General features: G+C 48.0%; 1 protein-coding gene across 1 annotated transcript in view; it reads left to right on the top strand.

The window, feature by feature from the left end:
- Positions 1-16,922, top strand: part of LOC144799863 (sodium/glucose cotransporter 4-like) — an 807,114-nt gene that overhangs the window by 452,188 nt on the left and 338,004 nt on the right. The window contains exon 8 of the mRNA XM_078671455.1: positions 16,600-16,735. Within this exon, the coding sequence (XP_078527581.1) occupies positions 16,600-16,735 (136 nt within the window). The remainder of the gene's footprint in view (positions 1-16,599; positions 16,736-16,922) is intronic.

The raw sequence follows: 16,922 nt of genomic DNA, 5'->3' as shown, positions 1-16,922 counted from the left end.
AATCCTGCTAAGCAACACATAGTTGAAAGATGCATAAAACAACATTAGTTGAAAGATGCATTTCCATCTTCTAACCCAACATTAATACACATACATTTCTGTTAAATGTCTAGAAACAATAAATACAACTTTAAATAGATATAACAGGTACCTGGTGGGCTAGTTGGGACTTAATACCCAGACTTAGAACGCTCCAAGAGGCGTGTATGCTGAGTGGTGGTGAAAGGGGACATTGCCTTTGTTCACCGCTCAGCAATCCCACTGTGTGGGGCTTACTGGAGGTAAGACTAGGCTAGTTGGATCCTAAAAGACCCTCAGAAGCGAAGGGGACTTCAATCCCCATCCAAGAGAACGCCAGGGAGTGTGTTTGTAGAGTGGTGGGCAAAGGGGGCATGGCCTGTTATAAGAAATTAGCATTCCTGCTGTGTTGGACAATCACTCACTCTCACATATAGTCATTTATGTACTCCAACACTCACAAATACTGCCTTTCACATATGTAGTTACTCACACATGTACCACTGAGACATCTAAACACTCACCAACACACCCATACATACACTCACCCACTCATACAGCCCTTCACAGATATACTCTTGAACTCACCCAGTGAATCAGCCACGCACTCATCTATGCAAAAAATCACCCCCCCACCCACCCACACAGATACTCAGGCACACATACAGATACTCAGACAACCAATCAATAACCCATGTATGTAGGAAGGTATAATCTGACTGCATGGTTACCCCCACTTTTTTCCTGGTGTTTTGCTGGTTTTTGACTAGTCTGATTGGGATCCTGCTAATAAGGACCCTAGTTTATCCGCTTTCTCTCTAAATTGATTGCATGTACTTTAGGTACACTCCAGATTGGATACTGGGGTACCCTTATCAGTCCCTAGTATATGGTATACTATGTACCCAGGGCATAGGTACCCCAGATGCCTCCTAAGGGCTGTAGCATGCATCATGCCACCCCTGTGAGACCATTCAAACTGACATCACAGGTCTGCTACAGCAACCTGTGTAAGGTGGTGCATGAACCTCTTACTTAGATATAAGTTCACTTTATCTATTCTAAATCACTGCACATATAAACCTAGCCTTATCAATCCTGATGGCAGGGTGCTGGGCTTTATGTGAGATGGTGCCCGTGCATGAGCAGAGCCCCCCTCAGGCTTCGGAACCTATTTTCCGGGGTTGTTTGTGATGCAGCCAACCATATATATTTTAAGTGCATTATAACCTTGCGGTAAATGCTAACTTTAAAACGGCTTCTTAGAAACATGTTGGGCCCGATTCACAGAATGAACTTAAGACTAAATCCTAAACTTTCTACAATTTGGTATTCACAGAATGCACCTACTACTTTCAGGATTCACAGAGTGAACTTACTAGTTTCGGGATTCACAAAATGAACTTACTACTTTCGGTATTCACAGAATAGCTTTAAGTCTACTAACTTTATGTCCGCACTCGGGCCGGAGATTCCGGCCCGGAGGCGGAGTTTCCGGCCGGGAGGCGGAGCTTCAACTTGGAGGCAGAGCTTGCGGCCCGGAGGCAGGGCTTGCGGCTTGGAGGTCCCTGAGGTTGACCTCTCAGTAATTCTGAGACCAATATCCCTCGTGGGGACCGTGCAACCTGAACCCTTGTGCACTCTGTACATTTGCAGCAGCATATGCTTTTTGGCGATCCCTGAGGCTGTACTTTTGGCTTTTGTAGTTCTGACCCCGAGCAGTATTTCCACTGAAGATTTCCAGCCTATACTCCACAAGTGTTCCATGGGCTGGTATTTTGTGATTCAGCTCGAGGTTCCTTCGCGATCCCTGGTCCGTTGACCTGGGGGTCGTTGTGAAGGTAACTTTGACCTTGCTGGTCCTCACCGTAGCTTATTTCCTCTGCCCACGTGGGTTGAAATTGCCAAGGCTTGTTGATGTTTGATCCGGACACTGATCCCCCAGCTCTCGACATCCTTTGTGGGAAGCTCACCTCCAGACTTTGGTTGTCGTCAACATCTCCTGGTCCCCATGGCTGCAGAGTCAAGCATCCTATCTTCTCACCTGAAGCACCCAACATCAGTGGGCATTCGTATACTGTGCCCCTTGTCACCCTCTGCTTTCAGGTTCTTCTCACCACGGATGCAGGCTTGGATTCCACTGGACACTGTTCATCTTCCCGGCAGCAGCACTTCTTCGCATCACGCCATTGGAAAAGACGAAGGTTTCTGACACCACTTGAACCCTATGCACCCAGCTCCTCTGGGATGGTTAACAAGGGTAATTAATACCAGCAGAGGGTTTGTAGTGATGCGGTATGCATTGGTGCCTCCAGTCGTAAACGTCTTTGTTGTAAAGGGAAATTAAACAATGAACGGTGCTACAGGTAAGGGGATAACCAAAAACCCCCAAAATGGACCGAAGTCCTTGATACAATTGTACAAGTAGCCTGTGCACTCGTAATCCTTATTAACAGTATTGATACTGCAAGTATCTCATGTACATAACAATAACTCTAGAGTAAGTCACACAGTGGTGAGAGCAATTGGAAGTAAAATGGTAAGTACCAATAATCGGAGCACTTTTAGTGCTCGCGTCCAGGCAGGCAATAGCAAATACTCTGGCGGTGCCGTTCCTAATCAAAATCCCTATGCGAGTGGTTCCCAAACTTTTGACTCCTGAGGACCCCCATTGAGTCACCACTGGAAGCCGGGGCCCCCACGCAATTTGTATAATTTAAATTTCAAACATTGAAACAGTATTTTAAAAAAATAAACAAACGTGTGCACACAAAACGAGTACTCAAATTTCTAAGAATTTTAGGAGCATATTCACAATCACCTATCGCCATGAGAACGTCACTTTTTGCGACGTTCCCGTGGCAATAGGTGCTTCGCCTTATTTACAAGACATCTTTACGCTGCCTTGTAAATAAGCTCCCCTTTCACGCAATGCTTAGCGTGAAAGGGGTGGGCGGTGGGTGTTGCGGTGGGCATTCCACTGCAACATCCATTGATTTTGATGCTGCCACTATTTACAAGGGTAGCATGAATAGGAGGCAGTGCAAAAATTAAGACCAGGGAAAACATAGTCTTAACTTGCCAAAACGAGGAGAAATGCTTTATTTCTCCTCGCTTTTGCTTTTTCGATGTGTGGTGCAGCACACATAGGAAAAGCGAAACACCTTGGATTGTTTACGTTCAGAAAGGTGCCCCTTCCTTCATATAAACAATCTTTTGTAACTTCAATGTGTGCAGCACACCTAGAAGCCACAAAACGACTTTGAAAGATTGTTTATGTGCAGGAAGGGGGACCTTCCTGTACATAAACAATCTTCCCCTACATGCAGACACCCTTGCACTATTGTGCAAAGGTTCCTACTTCGGCGCTACACTAAGTAAGTGAAGGTCCAGCACAGGGGAAAACACAGGGCTGCACCACATTCTTGTAAATATGGTGCAGCCCTGCGTTTCTGAAGTAGCGGAGCATGTCATTAAGGTAAGGAGGCTAACCACACAGTCCACCACTTCTGTTGTAAATATCCTCCTTAGTATTTTATATTGAAAGAATTTGCAAAAAATTAAACAGTTTAATTATTATTATTATTATTATTATTTATTTTTGTAGAGCACGTAGTCACCCTGAGGTATCCCAGCGCTAGGAACCCTATCTCTTCAGTTCAGCGGGCCGAGGGCAAGCAAAAAGGGGGGGGGGGACAGAAGATCAGTGTTAAGAGTAAGCATGAATCATTGTGGAAAAAGATGAGTCTTGAGCCGCTTCCTGAAGCGAAGGTATTGTGGTTCGAGTCGCAGGTCGCGGGGGAGCGAGTTCCAAAGGCGTGCAGTTTGGACTGAGAAACGTCTTCCACCCGAGCGGGCTTTCTTGAATCTGGAGGTGGTGATGAAATTTTCTGTGTCCGAACGGAGGGATCTTGTGGATTTATAGGGTGTGATGAGTTTACTGAGAACAGGGGGGCCTTGATTTTGTAGTAGTTTGTGGGCTAGGCACAAGGCCTTGAATTTGACCCGCTCCCTTATGGGAAGCCAGTGGAGGAGTTTTAGAGCAGGTTTAGCGGAAGTTCTGGCAGGGGTATTTGTGATAATCCGGGCTGCAGTATTCTGGATTCTCTGAAGCTTGTTAAGGGTCGCTTCAGGGGCGCCTAGATAGATCACATTGCTATAATCGAGCCTCGAAAGTATTAGGCCTTGAATTAGCAATTTTTGGGAGTTAAAGGGCAGGAGGGGCAGGACTTTCCTCAGCGATTTCAGGAGCCCGAAGCAGGTCCCGGCTACTTTCTTTGCCTGCACAGTGAATAAGAGGTTAGTGTTGAGCCACACACCCAGACTTTTTACTTCTTCTTTTGGATCAGGGGGGGCCCATACAAGCTGGCCAGATGTTCGGGGAGAGTGTTAGCCCTTTCGGGCCGAGGAGCAGAACTTCAGTTTTCGTCCCGTTTAGTTTTAGGGCTGAATTGTTCATCCAGCAGTGGACCTGCGTAAGGCAGTTAAATAGGTCTGCTGATTGTTGTCTGGGGTGAGATAGAGACACCACTAGTTGTGTGTCGTCAGCATAGCTGACGACGCTCACTCCGAATGGGGTGATAACCTCCTCCAATGTGGACATATAGATATTAAATAGAGTGGGGCTCAGGGAGGAGCCCTGAGGCACACCACATTGGAGGGGAATTTCGGAGGAGCAGGCGTTCTTCTCCCAGATCTGATAGGTCCGTTGAGCTAAGAAGGATGAGAGCCAGGAAAGGGCCGAGCCTTCCACACCAACTCTCTTAAGTCTTTTGATGAGAAGTTGGTGGTTGACGGTATCGAATGCCGCACTTAGGTCGAGGAGGATCACTGCCACTGATCCTCCTCCGCCCAGTAGTGCTCTGGCTTCCTCTACCGCTGCCAGGAGGGCGATGTCAGTGCCCTGCCCTGGACGAAAGCCCGTCTGGGAACTTTTTAGCTTATTGTTGCTCTCCAAGAACTGAGAGAGTTTCCTATTAACCAATTTTTCAGCAATCTTGCTGACTCCCGGGAGTAGGGAGATGGGCCTGTAATTAGCCAGATTTTCGGGGTCGAGGGAAGGTTTCTTTAGTAGAGCTTTTACGACGGCCGTCTTCCAGCTCGGGGGTACAACTCCCTGTTGGAGTGAGGCGTTGATCAGATATGTCAGAGGGGGAATGATCGTGGGGGCTACCTCCTTGAAGATCCGGAGTGGGGCGGGATCCCTGGGAGATCCGCTCTTTATGGATTTCAGCGTGTTTCCTACTTCTTCAGTTGTAACTTGACCCCAAGAAGAGAGACAAGTAGGTGTTGAGGAGTACGGGAGATCGTTTTCTTCACACGGATTCGCGAGGGGGATTGAATCAAGAATTGTTTGGATTTTATCATGGAAGAAATTAGCTAATTGTTGGCATTTTTCCTGATCGGCTTTAGGATCCGTGGGGTATGTCGGTCCCTGTTCTGGGGTTTTCAGAAGCTCTTTAAGGATGGCGTAGGATTCCTTACTGGAGCATCCCGCTTTCTCTATTCTCTCCTGGAAAAAAGCACTTTTAGTTTTTCGAATAGCGGTTTTATAGATTAAAAGGGAGGTAGAATAGATGTCTTTGTTAGTTTCCGATTTGTTTTTTCTCCAAGAGCGTTCCGTTCTCTTGCACTCTTGGCGCAGGGCTTTAAGCTCTGGGGTGTACCATAGAGCAGGGAATAGTCTTTTGGGATGTTTGAGGGTCGCAGTTTTGGGGAGAAGTGTATCTAGAGAAGAGGTAATCCACTCATTAAACTGCTTGTCAGCCGTGGCAGGATCGGTGGAGAGCTCGGGGATGGAGTCTGCAAGGACGGCGGCCCATTCCCCGGGTGTGAGTTTATGCCACCGTCTGTCGGTTACCTGAATTTTAGTGGTTAGGGGGTTCGTGGTGGATATTTCCCAGGAGATAGGGACCAGAAAATGGTCCGTCCATGGGAGGGTCACGGGTGGTCTGGTGGTGATAGTTGCTACATTAGTGAGGATGGGGTCCAGTAGGTGTCCCTTCTCATGGGTAGGCTCGTTGTTGACCAGTCGGATATTGAGTGACATTAGGTCTTGCCGGAGGTCAGAGGCTATCCGGTCCGTAGGGTCCATGAAGTGGAGGTTTAGGTCGCCTAGCATAAGGAAGTTGGAGGTAGAAGATGCTAGTTGTGACACTGATTCGATGACGGCATTAATGAAATTGCCAGGAGCACCTGGGGGGCGGTAGATCAGTAGCCCTGACAGGGAGTGAGCTGGGGAGGTTTGGATGGAGAATTGACAGCTTTCGCAATCCTCGATATGGGCGTTGGAGGTTCTACAGGTAAATTGATCCCTGAAGATTATGGCTACCCCCCCCTCCCCTCCCTTTGGGTCTATGTAAGGCTTGGCAGAGGTACCCTGTGGGAAGGGCCGTGACGATGTCCGAGTCGGAGCTATCTGATAGCCAAGTTTCCGTTAAAAACAGTAAATCGAAATCCTGATCTTGGATTAACAGGTTGGTTTCGAGAGCATGTTTAGGAAGGGAGCGGCAGTTAAGAAGTCCTATCTTCAATCCGGGTTTTGTCGAGCTCAAGGGAGTCGGATTGCAGCGCATACAATTAGAGAAGGGTTTACCATCAATATGCGTGTGGTAGCAGGCAAGGACTTTCTTAGGTTGGAGTGCGCGGAGCGCGTCTCCAGTATACACCACACGGTCATGAGGGCCATCTGGCAGAGTCACTGGGCCTGGGTCCGTCTGGGCCCGGACGGGCCCAGACAGGCTTGCCTTTGGCGCGCCTTCGCCTTCCCAATGGTAATGGGAAGGTTGGTGCTACATCTCCGTGATTAACTTTTAAATGGTTGGTTTTATTTCGCAGTACAAGGGTCCTGCTCTTGCCAGGGCCAGACTGGAAACCCAAAGCAGCCCTGGCATATGTTTGCAGACCAGTCCCCATATGGTGCACACCAAGGGCAGTGAGTGAGCCGGACCACCCACAGGGGGCTTTGGGAGGCTCTCCCCCCCAAAAAAAATTAAGAAACAATGGTGCAGTCTACATCATATTTATCATTATATATTGAATTGTATTAGCTCTTAAAGAATAATAAATGAAAACCTTACTATTCACCAGGATACAACAAAGTTTGTTAGGGTTATTCCCTTATTATCACCCTTTAACAGGGCCTCTCATCTCTCCATAGCCCCTCTGTCACATGTATTTCATTTGTTTTATAGCCTCTCACATACCATTGTAGGATGTCAGAGCACTTTACATCACACACATATAGAGAAAATGAAACATACATACATATGTAAATCAGCGTATTGAAAATGTTACGTAAGGCAAAGGGGGACTACAAGGTGTAGGATTCACGTGCCAGAAATACTGGTAGGCATATTTAAGGAAGGCTTCGTCTGGAGAAGCACAAACTCAGGATTCAGAGCATAACACAGTGGTTAGCATTGACTTTAACAATAAAAATGTATTTCCACCCAAACAAACCTTTTTAGAAGCATCAGGGTAATAAAAGACTGGGAAAAAAACATAAGTTACTAACTTGTACCATTTTGCAAGCAGCTCTTTGCTAACAGTTTATAGGTCACTGCGCTAGATTACGATTGTCACTTTTGAACTGCACAGTAACAAAAGAATATCTGTGAAAAAAGCAGTAACCCATTGACCTATGTACATAAAATACTGTTTTTCAAATGCATTGTACACTTTCTTTGCAGTAGGCATATTAAACCTCTGTGCTACATTAGATAAGTCAAAGCTGCAGTGGACAAAACTCTCATCTCTCTCCAGTAGGTGCATTAATCACTGGCGTTATCTTGACACTGTTATTGTTGCTCAAAAACGGCTAATTATACAAGGAACTCTGCAGTGTTTTTAGAACTGCTGTCTGCGGATCCCCTGGGGATGTGTCAAGGACCCCTGGGGGTCTGCAGGCCACCATAGTAATTTTAATCCTTACACTATCCAATTCTTTCCCTACTGTTGCACCCTCTGGAGTTGGAATAGTAATTTTAAACCCTACGCTATCCAACACTTTCCCTACTGTTGCACCCTCTGGAGTTGGAATAGTAATTTTAACCCCTACGCTATCCAACACTTTCCCTACTGTTGCACCCTCTGGAGTTGGAATAGTAAGTTTAACCACTACATTATCCAACATTTTGCCTAATGTTGCACCCTCTGGAGTTGGAATAGTCATTTTAATCCCTATGTTATCCAACACTTTCCCTATCAATCAATCAATCAATCAATCATTGGCATTTATACCGCGCACTACTCACCCGGAGGGTCTCAAGGCGCTAGGGGGGGGGGTCCGCTACTGCTCGAATAGCCAGGTCTTGAGCTTCTTCCTGAAGGAGAGGTGGTCTTGGGTCAAGCGTAGGTCAGTCGGGAGGGAGTTCCAGGTCTTGGCGGCCAGGTGGGAGAAGGACCTTCCTCCTGTTGTCGCTCTTCGGATGCGGGGGACGGCAGCGAGGGCGTGACTGGTCGAGCGGAGATGGCGTTTGGGAGCGTAGAAGTTGAGGCGGCTGTTGAGGTAAGTCGGGCCTTGGTTGTGCAGGGCTTTGTGTGCGTGGGTGAGGAGCCGGAAGGTGATTCTCTTGTTGATCGGGAGCCAGTGCAGGTCTCTCAGGTGTCTGGAGATGTGGCTTCGTCTGGGGACGTCGAGGATGAGTCTCGCCGAGGCGTTCTGGATACGCTGGAGTCTCTTCTGGAGCTTGGCGGTGGTTCCGGCGTAGAGGGCGTTGCCGTAGTCCAGACGGCTGGTGACGAGGGCCTGGGTGACCGTCTTCCTGGTCTCGGTGGGGATCCACCGGAAGATCTTACGTAGCATGCGCAGGATGTTGAAACAGGACGAGGAGACGGCGTTGACTTGTCTGGTCATGGAGAGGGAGGAGTCCAGGATGAAGCCCAGGTTGCGTGCGTGGTCTGTCGGTTTGGGTGCGTTGCCCAGGGCGGGGGGCCACCAGGAGTCGTCCCAGGCGGAGGGTGAGGAGCCCAGGATGAGGACTTCCGTCTTGTCTGTGTTCAGTTTCAGGCGGCTGGTCGTCATCCACTCAGCCACGTCTTTCATCCCTTCGTGTAGGTTGGCTCTGGCGGCGGCGGGGTCGTTGGTCAGGGAGAGGATCAGCTGGGTGTCATCGGCGTAGGAGATGATGTTCAGGTTGTGTTGGCGTGCGATGGCCGCCAGGGGGCTCATGTAGACATTGAAGAGGGTGGGGCTGAGCGAGGAGCCCTGAGGGACGCCGCAGATGACTTCCGTGGCTTCTGATCTGAACGGGGGGAGGCGGACTCTCTGTGTCCTTCCGGCGAGGAAGGAGATGATCCATTCCAGTGCCTTCTCCTCGATTCAGACGTTGCCGAGGCTCTGTACTAGGGTGCGGTGGCAGACAGTGTCGAATGCCGCGGAGAGGTCCAGGAGGATGAGGGCCGCTGTTTCTCCGTTGTCCAGCAGGGTTCGGATGTCGTCAGTGGCAGCGATGAGGGCGGTCTCGGTGCTGTGGTTGGCCTGGAAGCCTGACTGAGATGGGTCGAGGGATCCAGTCGTCTCGAGGAAGGCTGCCAGTTGCTTGTTGACGGTCTTCTCGATGACTTTGGCTGGAAACGGGAGGAGCGAGATGGGGCGGTAGTTCTTGAGTTCGGTGGGGTCCGCCGTTGGTTTCTTTAGTAGAGCGCTGAGTTCGGCGTGCTTCCAGCTCTCAGGGAAGGTGGCGGTGTCGAAGGAGGTGTTGATGATGTCCCGCAGGTGGGGTGCGATGACAGCGTCGGCCTTGTTGAAGACGTGGTGGGGGCAGGGGTCGGTTGGAGATCCGGAGTGGATGGAGTTCATCGTGCTGATGGTGTCTTCGAGGTTGATCGGTGTCCAGGCGTTGAGGGTGGTGGTGGGGGGCGTTGGTGTGGTCGTGGGAAGCGTTGTTTGTGTGTTGAAGCTGTTGTGTATGTCCGCGATCTTGTTGTGGAAGTAGGAGGCGAGGGAGTTGCAGAGGTCTTGCGATGGGGTGATGTCGTTGGTTCCGGCGTTGGGGTTGGAGAGCTCTCTCACGATGTTGAAGAGTTCCTTGCTGTTGTGTGCGTTGTTGTCCAGCCGGTCCTTGAATGCTGTTTTCTTGGTGGCGTGGATCAGTTGGTGGTGCTTTCTGGTGGCGAGCTTGAGGGTCGTCATGTTGTCCGGTGTGGGGTCTTTTCTCCAGGCTTTCTCGAGGGCACGGCAGTTCTTCTTGGAGCTCTTGAGTTCGTCGGTGAACCACGGGGCCTTCTTGCTTCCGGGTCTGCTGGGCGGGGTCCTCAGAGGGGCGAGTTCGTCGGCGCAGGTGCAGATCCATTTCGTGAGGTTGTCGGCGGCTTGGCTGGGGTTCGCTGAGCTGGCGGGAGGGTGCTGGTTTAGGGATGCGGCGAGTTGGTCGGCTGTGATCTTGTTCCAGCTTCTTCGTGCAGCCTGTTGCTGGTGGTGGTGGACCGTGGTCCTTCTGAAGGTGAAGTGGATGCAGCTGTGGTCCGTCCAGTGGAGTCCAGTGGCGTGACTGAAGGCGATGTCTTTGCTGGACGAGAAGACGGCGTCGAGTGTGTGTCCGGCGAGGTGGGTGGGGGTGGTCACCAGCTGCTTGAGTCCGAGGGTGGCGAGGTTGTCAAGCAGGGTGGTGGTGTTGCGGTCGTTGTTGTTCTCCAGGTGGAAGTTGATGTCCCCGAGGAGGATGTAGTCAGCGGAGGGGAGGGCGTGCGGGCTGATGAAGTCGGCGATGTCTTCGCTGAATTGAGTGCATGGTCCCGGGGGTCGGTAGATCAGGGTGCCCCTGAGAGTGGTCTTGGGGTCGGTGTGGATCTGGAAGTGCAGGTGTTCGGCGGTTGTCAGGGTGTCGTCGGTGTTGGTCGAGATGCGGATGCTGTTTCTGTGGATGATGGCGATGCCTCCTCCAGTCTGTTTGTCGCGGTCTCTCCTGATGATCTTGTATCCCTCTGGGATGGCGATGGCGATGTCGGGTGCTGAGGAGTCGTTCATCCAGGTTTCCGTGAGGAAGGCAACGTCAGGAGCTGTGGTGTCGAGGAGGTTCCAAAGTTGGACGGCGTGTCTGTGGACGGAGCGGGTGTTGAGCAGGATGCACTTCAGGTGGTTGCTGCTGGTGTTCGGCTTGGTGGATGCTGGTGCAGTGCAGGTCCGGATGCAGGAGAACTTGCAGGACTGGCAGGTGAAGGGTCCGTGGGTGCGTCTCGGGGTGGCTCGGTAGCATCCAGGGGTTCGGACGGCGTTGAGTGCGTTGAGGGTGGCGGCGTCGTACGTCCGGCTGGTGGGCTGGGGTCTGCGAGGGCCAGGGGTCCTGGCGCTGGGCGCGGTCCAGGCGCGGACGGGCGTAGACGGGCTTACCTTTGGCGCACCTTCGGTGCTCAATTGGTGCTCCCGCTGCGCGCGTCCGCTGCGCGGTCGCTCTGGGGGCGTCATAAGAGGGGATCCGGTAGGGAGGGTCTGCGGGGAGGCAGGGAGCGCGGGAACCAATCGGCGGCGGGGGGGGCGGGGTCGCGTGGGACCCGGCGGGAAGCCTGGGGGCTCGGCGGCGGCCCTGTGGCGGCTGGGGCGTTGCTGGGTGGTCCTGTGGCGGCTGGGGCGTCGCTGGTTGCGAGGCTCAGGCAGGTAAGGAGGAGCAGGCGGGAGGTGTGGGGGTGACCAGGTCGAGGGCACAGTGGTCACTCCAGGGCAGCGGTGCGGGACCCCTTAAGAGGGGATCCGGTAGGGAGGGTCTGCGGGGAGGCGGGGAGCGCTGGAACCAATCGGCGGCCGGGGGGCGGGGTCTCGTGGGACCCGGCGGGAAGCCTGGGGGCTCGGCGGCGGCCCTGTGGCAGCTGGGGCGTCTCTGGGTGGTCCTGTGGCGGCTGGGGCGTCGCTGGTTGCGAGGCTCAGGCAGGTAAGGAGGAGCAGGCGGGAGGTGTGGGGGTGACCAGGCCGAGGGCACAGTGGTCTCTGTTGCACTCTCTGGAGTTTTTACCCCTACACTATCCAATCTTTACTGTTTTAGTTAATTTAGTGTATAATTTATTTAAAATTATTTTTTATTATTTGTTAGTTTTGATATTTGTATTTATATTATTGTTGTATGTGTATGATATTTGTATTTATATTATTGTTGTATGTGTATGTATGTATTTAAAATTTATAAAATGTTTTTTAACAAGTTATAAGTTATTAGAGTAATGAATTGTAAATATTAAGTAAGTATATATATATTATATTTTATATGTATATGTTTAATTTGTTTTACATTATATGTATTACTTATCATTTAAAACATATTTTAACTATGTTTATTTTAATTATATGTATTATTTATTTAATTTTTTATTATTTTAAAACATTAAAAAATAATATTTTTCCCGATATTTTTTTCTGATATTTTTGTACTTATTTTAATGTAAATAGGACTTCGATGTTCTTGACGCCGATATTCCGCCACCGATATTTTTGACGTCGATATTTTCGACTTCGATATTATGTCAGACATCCGGTGGTGTCCTGGTGCTGAGGGATGCTGTGGTGGTGGTGCTGCACTGGTGATGAATGATGCTGAGTTGGTGCTGTGGTGAGGTGACACTGTGCTGCTGCTGAGGTGGGGCTGTGCTGAAGTGTTGCTATAGTGGTGCTGAGCTTGTGCTGAAAGTGCTCCGCTGGTGCTTAGATGGGCCTGCGCTGGTGGTGCTGTGCTGAGATGATGCTGTGCTGATGTTGAGGTGGTGCTGCGCTGGTGCTCTGGTGGTGCTGCTCTCTTGCTGAGTTGGTTCTGCACTGGTGGTTGTGCACTGTTGTGGGGGTTTTGCTTTGCTGATGCTGAGAGGGTGCTGTGCTGATGCTGCTGAGGTGGTGCGGTGTTGGTGCTCAGGTGATGCTGAGTGAGTGCTGACATGCTGAAGTAGTGCTGAGTCAGGCTGAAGTGGTGGTACTGTGCTGGTGCTTAGGTGGTGCTGAGTGATGCTGAGTTGGTGCTGTGTTGAGGTAATGCTGTGCTAATGCTGAGGTGGTGCTGCACTGATACTGAGTAGGTGCTGCAGTGGTGGCGGTGCACTGATGTGGAGGTGGTGCTGTGCTAACGCTATGATTTTGCTGTGCTGACATTAAGATGTTCTTTGTTGATGCGGAGGTGGTACTGCACTAATGCTGTGCTGATGTGTATGTGCTGTGCTGGTGCTGGTGCTGAGGTTGTGTTGCACTGGTGCTGATTGATACTGAAGTGGTGCTGAGGCGGTGGTGGGCTTGTGTTGAGGTGGTTCTGAGTGATGCTGTGGTATTGCTGAGTCATGCTGAGGCGGTGGTGCTGGGCTGGTGACAGGTGGTGCTGATCTGGTAGTTAGGTGGTGCTGAGTGATCCTGAGTTGGTGTTGTGCTGAGGTGGTGTTGCATAGGTGCTGAAGTGGTAATGCATTGGTGCTGAGTTGCTCCTGGGTTGGTAATGCATTGGTGCTGAGTTGCTGCTAAGGTGCGGATGCTTCTGGTGCTGAGAAACAGGATTATGCCTTTAGGACAACTACGCGCGTTATCTCACCACAAGACACATTCCAGTCACTTCATTCAAAAGAGAGGAATATGGCAGAAAGTTTGCTGTATTTGCTCTATATGAATGTAACTTACATTTTGATCATAGCAGAATCAAAATGCTCTCTATTTGCAGATTTCTTTTACATACTACTGACAGAAGTAAGTGTCTGTACTCTTCCAATGAAATTACTGAACCTCTGCTGAGAAGTGCAGGTACTTGTAATCTGCCTTTCAAAGCAAAGAAGTAAAGTTTATCAGTACCTACTGATTATGAAACATATGCCAAAATGTTGAAGTCTGATCACCCGATCTTGTGATACTAGGCTGAAAGAGTCACAAGGTTCTGACTAAACATGGCACTTGTTGACTTCATGCGCCTGATGTTTATAAACTCACACAATTCACCGAAAGAATGTTACAGTCTGTGTTCTTCGAAAGCGCAACCCAGAAAACCCTGATACACACATCACTGTTGGCTGGGTCCCTACAAAGAACGGGGGTAGATAGCAGCAGCGTGGAGTGAGCGATAACAGCGGTGGGTAACAATGGCGGCACGAAACAACCACTTAACTGTATGTCCTGTAGGCAACTAAAGAGTGGTGTGAATTGTGAATGACTAACAATCACATTAAAATAGCAATAAAGTGCCATGGGCACAGAATGCACTCACGCGGACACATGCCTCAGGCAGAATCAACACCTTTTATGCTCTTTGACTGGTGCTGGTAGCAAACACTGCTAGTAAATCATGCCATGTATGGACACAAATTAAACTGCGGGGGGGAGAACGAAATTTAGTGTAATTCTGTTCAGCAATGTTTGCTGTATGCCTGCCTAAAGGAGTCTATGAAAAATGCATGGGGGGTTTGTGTTTTGGGACCCCCTTTTTTCTCAAACCTGCATAACTTTCCATGCACAAACTAGTCAAACAGTAGCACTTTTTAGGAAAATGTTGGTGAGATTCATCGAATGTAGCCACATTCATTGGCAAAAAAAAACGCTTTTCCTAAGGAACAGCTGACTAAACAATAACTAACCAGTGGTGACCAAAAAAAGTTCATTTACTGCAGCTCTATCACAAAGCATTTCACACTGACCTGTCAAGTGGGACCCAAGAAAAAGGCAAGTGGGTCCTAAAAGTGGGAGTCCCCATGTTAATTCCCAAAGGAAGCTTTACTCTCCAATACAGAGAAGAATGGCTAATCAGAATTAAACCAAATTTGGCAAAAGATAGAAATTTGCTCAGAAAGCATGCTTTTGTGATTTGGTGCCAATTCTTTCAGTGAATTTTGAGACATTAGCATTTACAGCTGGGCTCGGATTGGGCACAAAGTAATTAAAATGTGGGTTAATCTAAACTATTGGTGTCCAGATATGCTCTGACTCACCAATTTGAAAGCAATTAGTCAATCCTTATTGGCTGACCACAACATGAACAATATGTTGAGGTAGACACTATAGGAATCAGGGGCATGGTAATTGTGTTCTAAAAAAAATATAAAGGAGGAGGGTGAGCACCCTCAGAAAGCCTGGGGCATTTCAGTGGGTCCAAGTGAACACTACTTAAATGGCTGGAATCAGGGTCATGCACCCATTAAAATGAATCGTTTTGAAAGCCTGTTTTTTAATGTGATTACAGATTCTAGTCACAATGTAATCATTTGTTGGTGGTGTTATGCTCATATTCAAAATTCAGGTGAGTTCTTAGGGTATTATACCCCAAAAACAAATGCTGAGATTTATTCATAGAGGTTACAGAAGGTGCTCCAGAAGCTAAAATTGGAGCACATTTCCCATAAGTTCAGACCATCTTCCTCAGCAATTTGAAAATAAATGCTGATATTCTGAGTAAAATGTGCACTTGCATCAGCAGCCTGTCTGTTGATCTCCCAATGGTCTACTCCAGCTTCCAGGACTGTTCTAATGAACATTTAGAGTGCTCACATTCTTACAACAAAAATGTGGACACTATTCTGATGGATTCAAGACTGTAAAATGTAAAGCATTTACATTTGAAATCGACAAAATGAAGGGGTTAATTTTGTTTTAAAAAATTATGGTTTGTGCTCTAGAAAGCTAAAATGAGGACACATTCTCTATATTACCTCATACAGATTTCTCATCGATGTCAGAAAATCATTCAGACTGATACATGTACTTCTCTACACCATCATCAGCCAGTCAGTTAATTCCTAATTGATCAACTACAAATTCACAAAAGAGTTCTAATGACCAATTAGAGCACAAACATGGTGGATTTATGACCAAAATTGGGCACACATGAATGCCATTTTGAAGGAATCAAAGCTATACAACTGCCAGCATTTACTATAGAGGCGACTGCATTAAAGGGACAACAAATATATATAACAGAACAAATCACTGCCAATCTCAATAACGGACCTTACGACAGTGTAGCGGCTTCCAATATCACAAACGCCACTACTCCACAGTAGTATTAAGGAGAGACGTTCACTCAGGACAAAGTTGTTCCAGACAATTGATTACAAAATCTCCTTGACACTTTTTCGGCCTCCAAAGGACCTTAATCACATAACAATATGTGTAATTTTAATACCAATATTTTCATGTGATCTTACTACCAGTAAAGTTACTACCAGTAAATTGACATTCATAGTTTGTGGATAACAAAATAATCAAAAAGTTACCACAGGACTGTAAACTTACTCAAAATTGTATGTTTACCTCACTTTACTACTGTTTGGTATTCACAAACCATGAGTGCAATTTTACTGCCAAAAATGTTACAAGTGTAGTTTTACTACTAGTAAAATTACTAGTAGTAAACCACACTCATAGTTTGCGAATAGCAACACGTAGAAAAATTACTACATCAAGTGTAAACTTACACAACAGTGGAAGTTTACCTTTGTGAATCAGGCCTCTACAATTTACAGCAAGCAGGTTACCATGAACTCTTACCATTTGTGCATGTAGATAAGTGACTTAATTTCAAATTAGTTTGAGAAATTTGAATGGTGGTCATTTTACAGATACTATCTCCAAGTTCTTGCTTGATCATTGATGTATAACAGAGCTGTGTCCTTTTTATCGTTTTTTGTCTGTTTCAGGTACTAGTCCAGAGGTCCCTCTCAGCCAAGAACCTTTCACATGCAAAAGGAGGCTCAGTGTTAGGTGGTTACTTGAAAATATTGCCCACCTTTTTTGTGGTATTTCCTGGCATGATCAGCAGAGCACTTTATCCAAGTAAGGGTGTATTTACTATATCTTATTTACACATACACACAGTTATTACATTTGTATGGTCTGAAACTAAATACTGAATTGATGACGTTTCACCAAAGTGGCATAGTGCAGGGAACATGAACCTAAATTCAAACAATAAAAATGTGCCCTTGGTTCCTTGGTCGGGTAATGAAAGGTAGTCCTATCT

The sequence above is a fragment of the Lissotriton helveticus genome, chromosome 1_2, assembly GCF_964261635.1.
Source record: "Lissotriton helveticus chromosome 1_2, aLisHel1.1, whole genome shotgun sequence".
Lineage (NCBI taxonomy): Eukaryota > Metazoa > Chordata > Amphibia > Caudata > Salamandridae > Lissotriton > Lissotriton helveticus.
The sequence above is the reverse complement of the archived record's forward strand: the minus strand, read 5'-3'. Positions and strand labels throughout refer to the sequence as shown.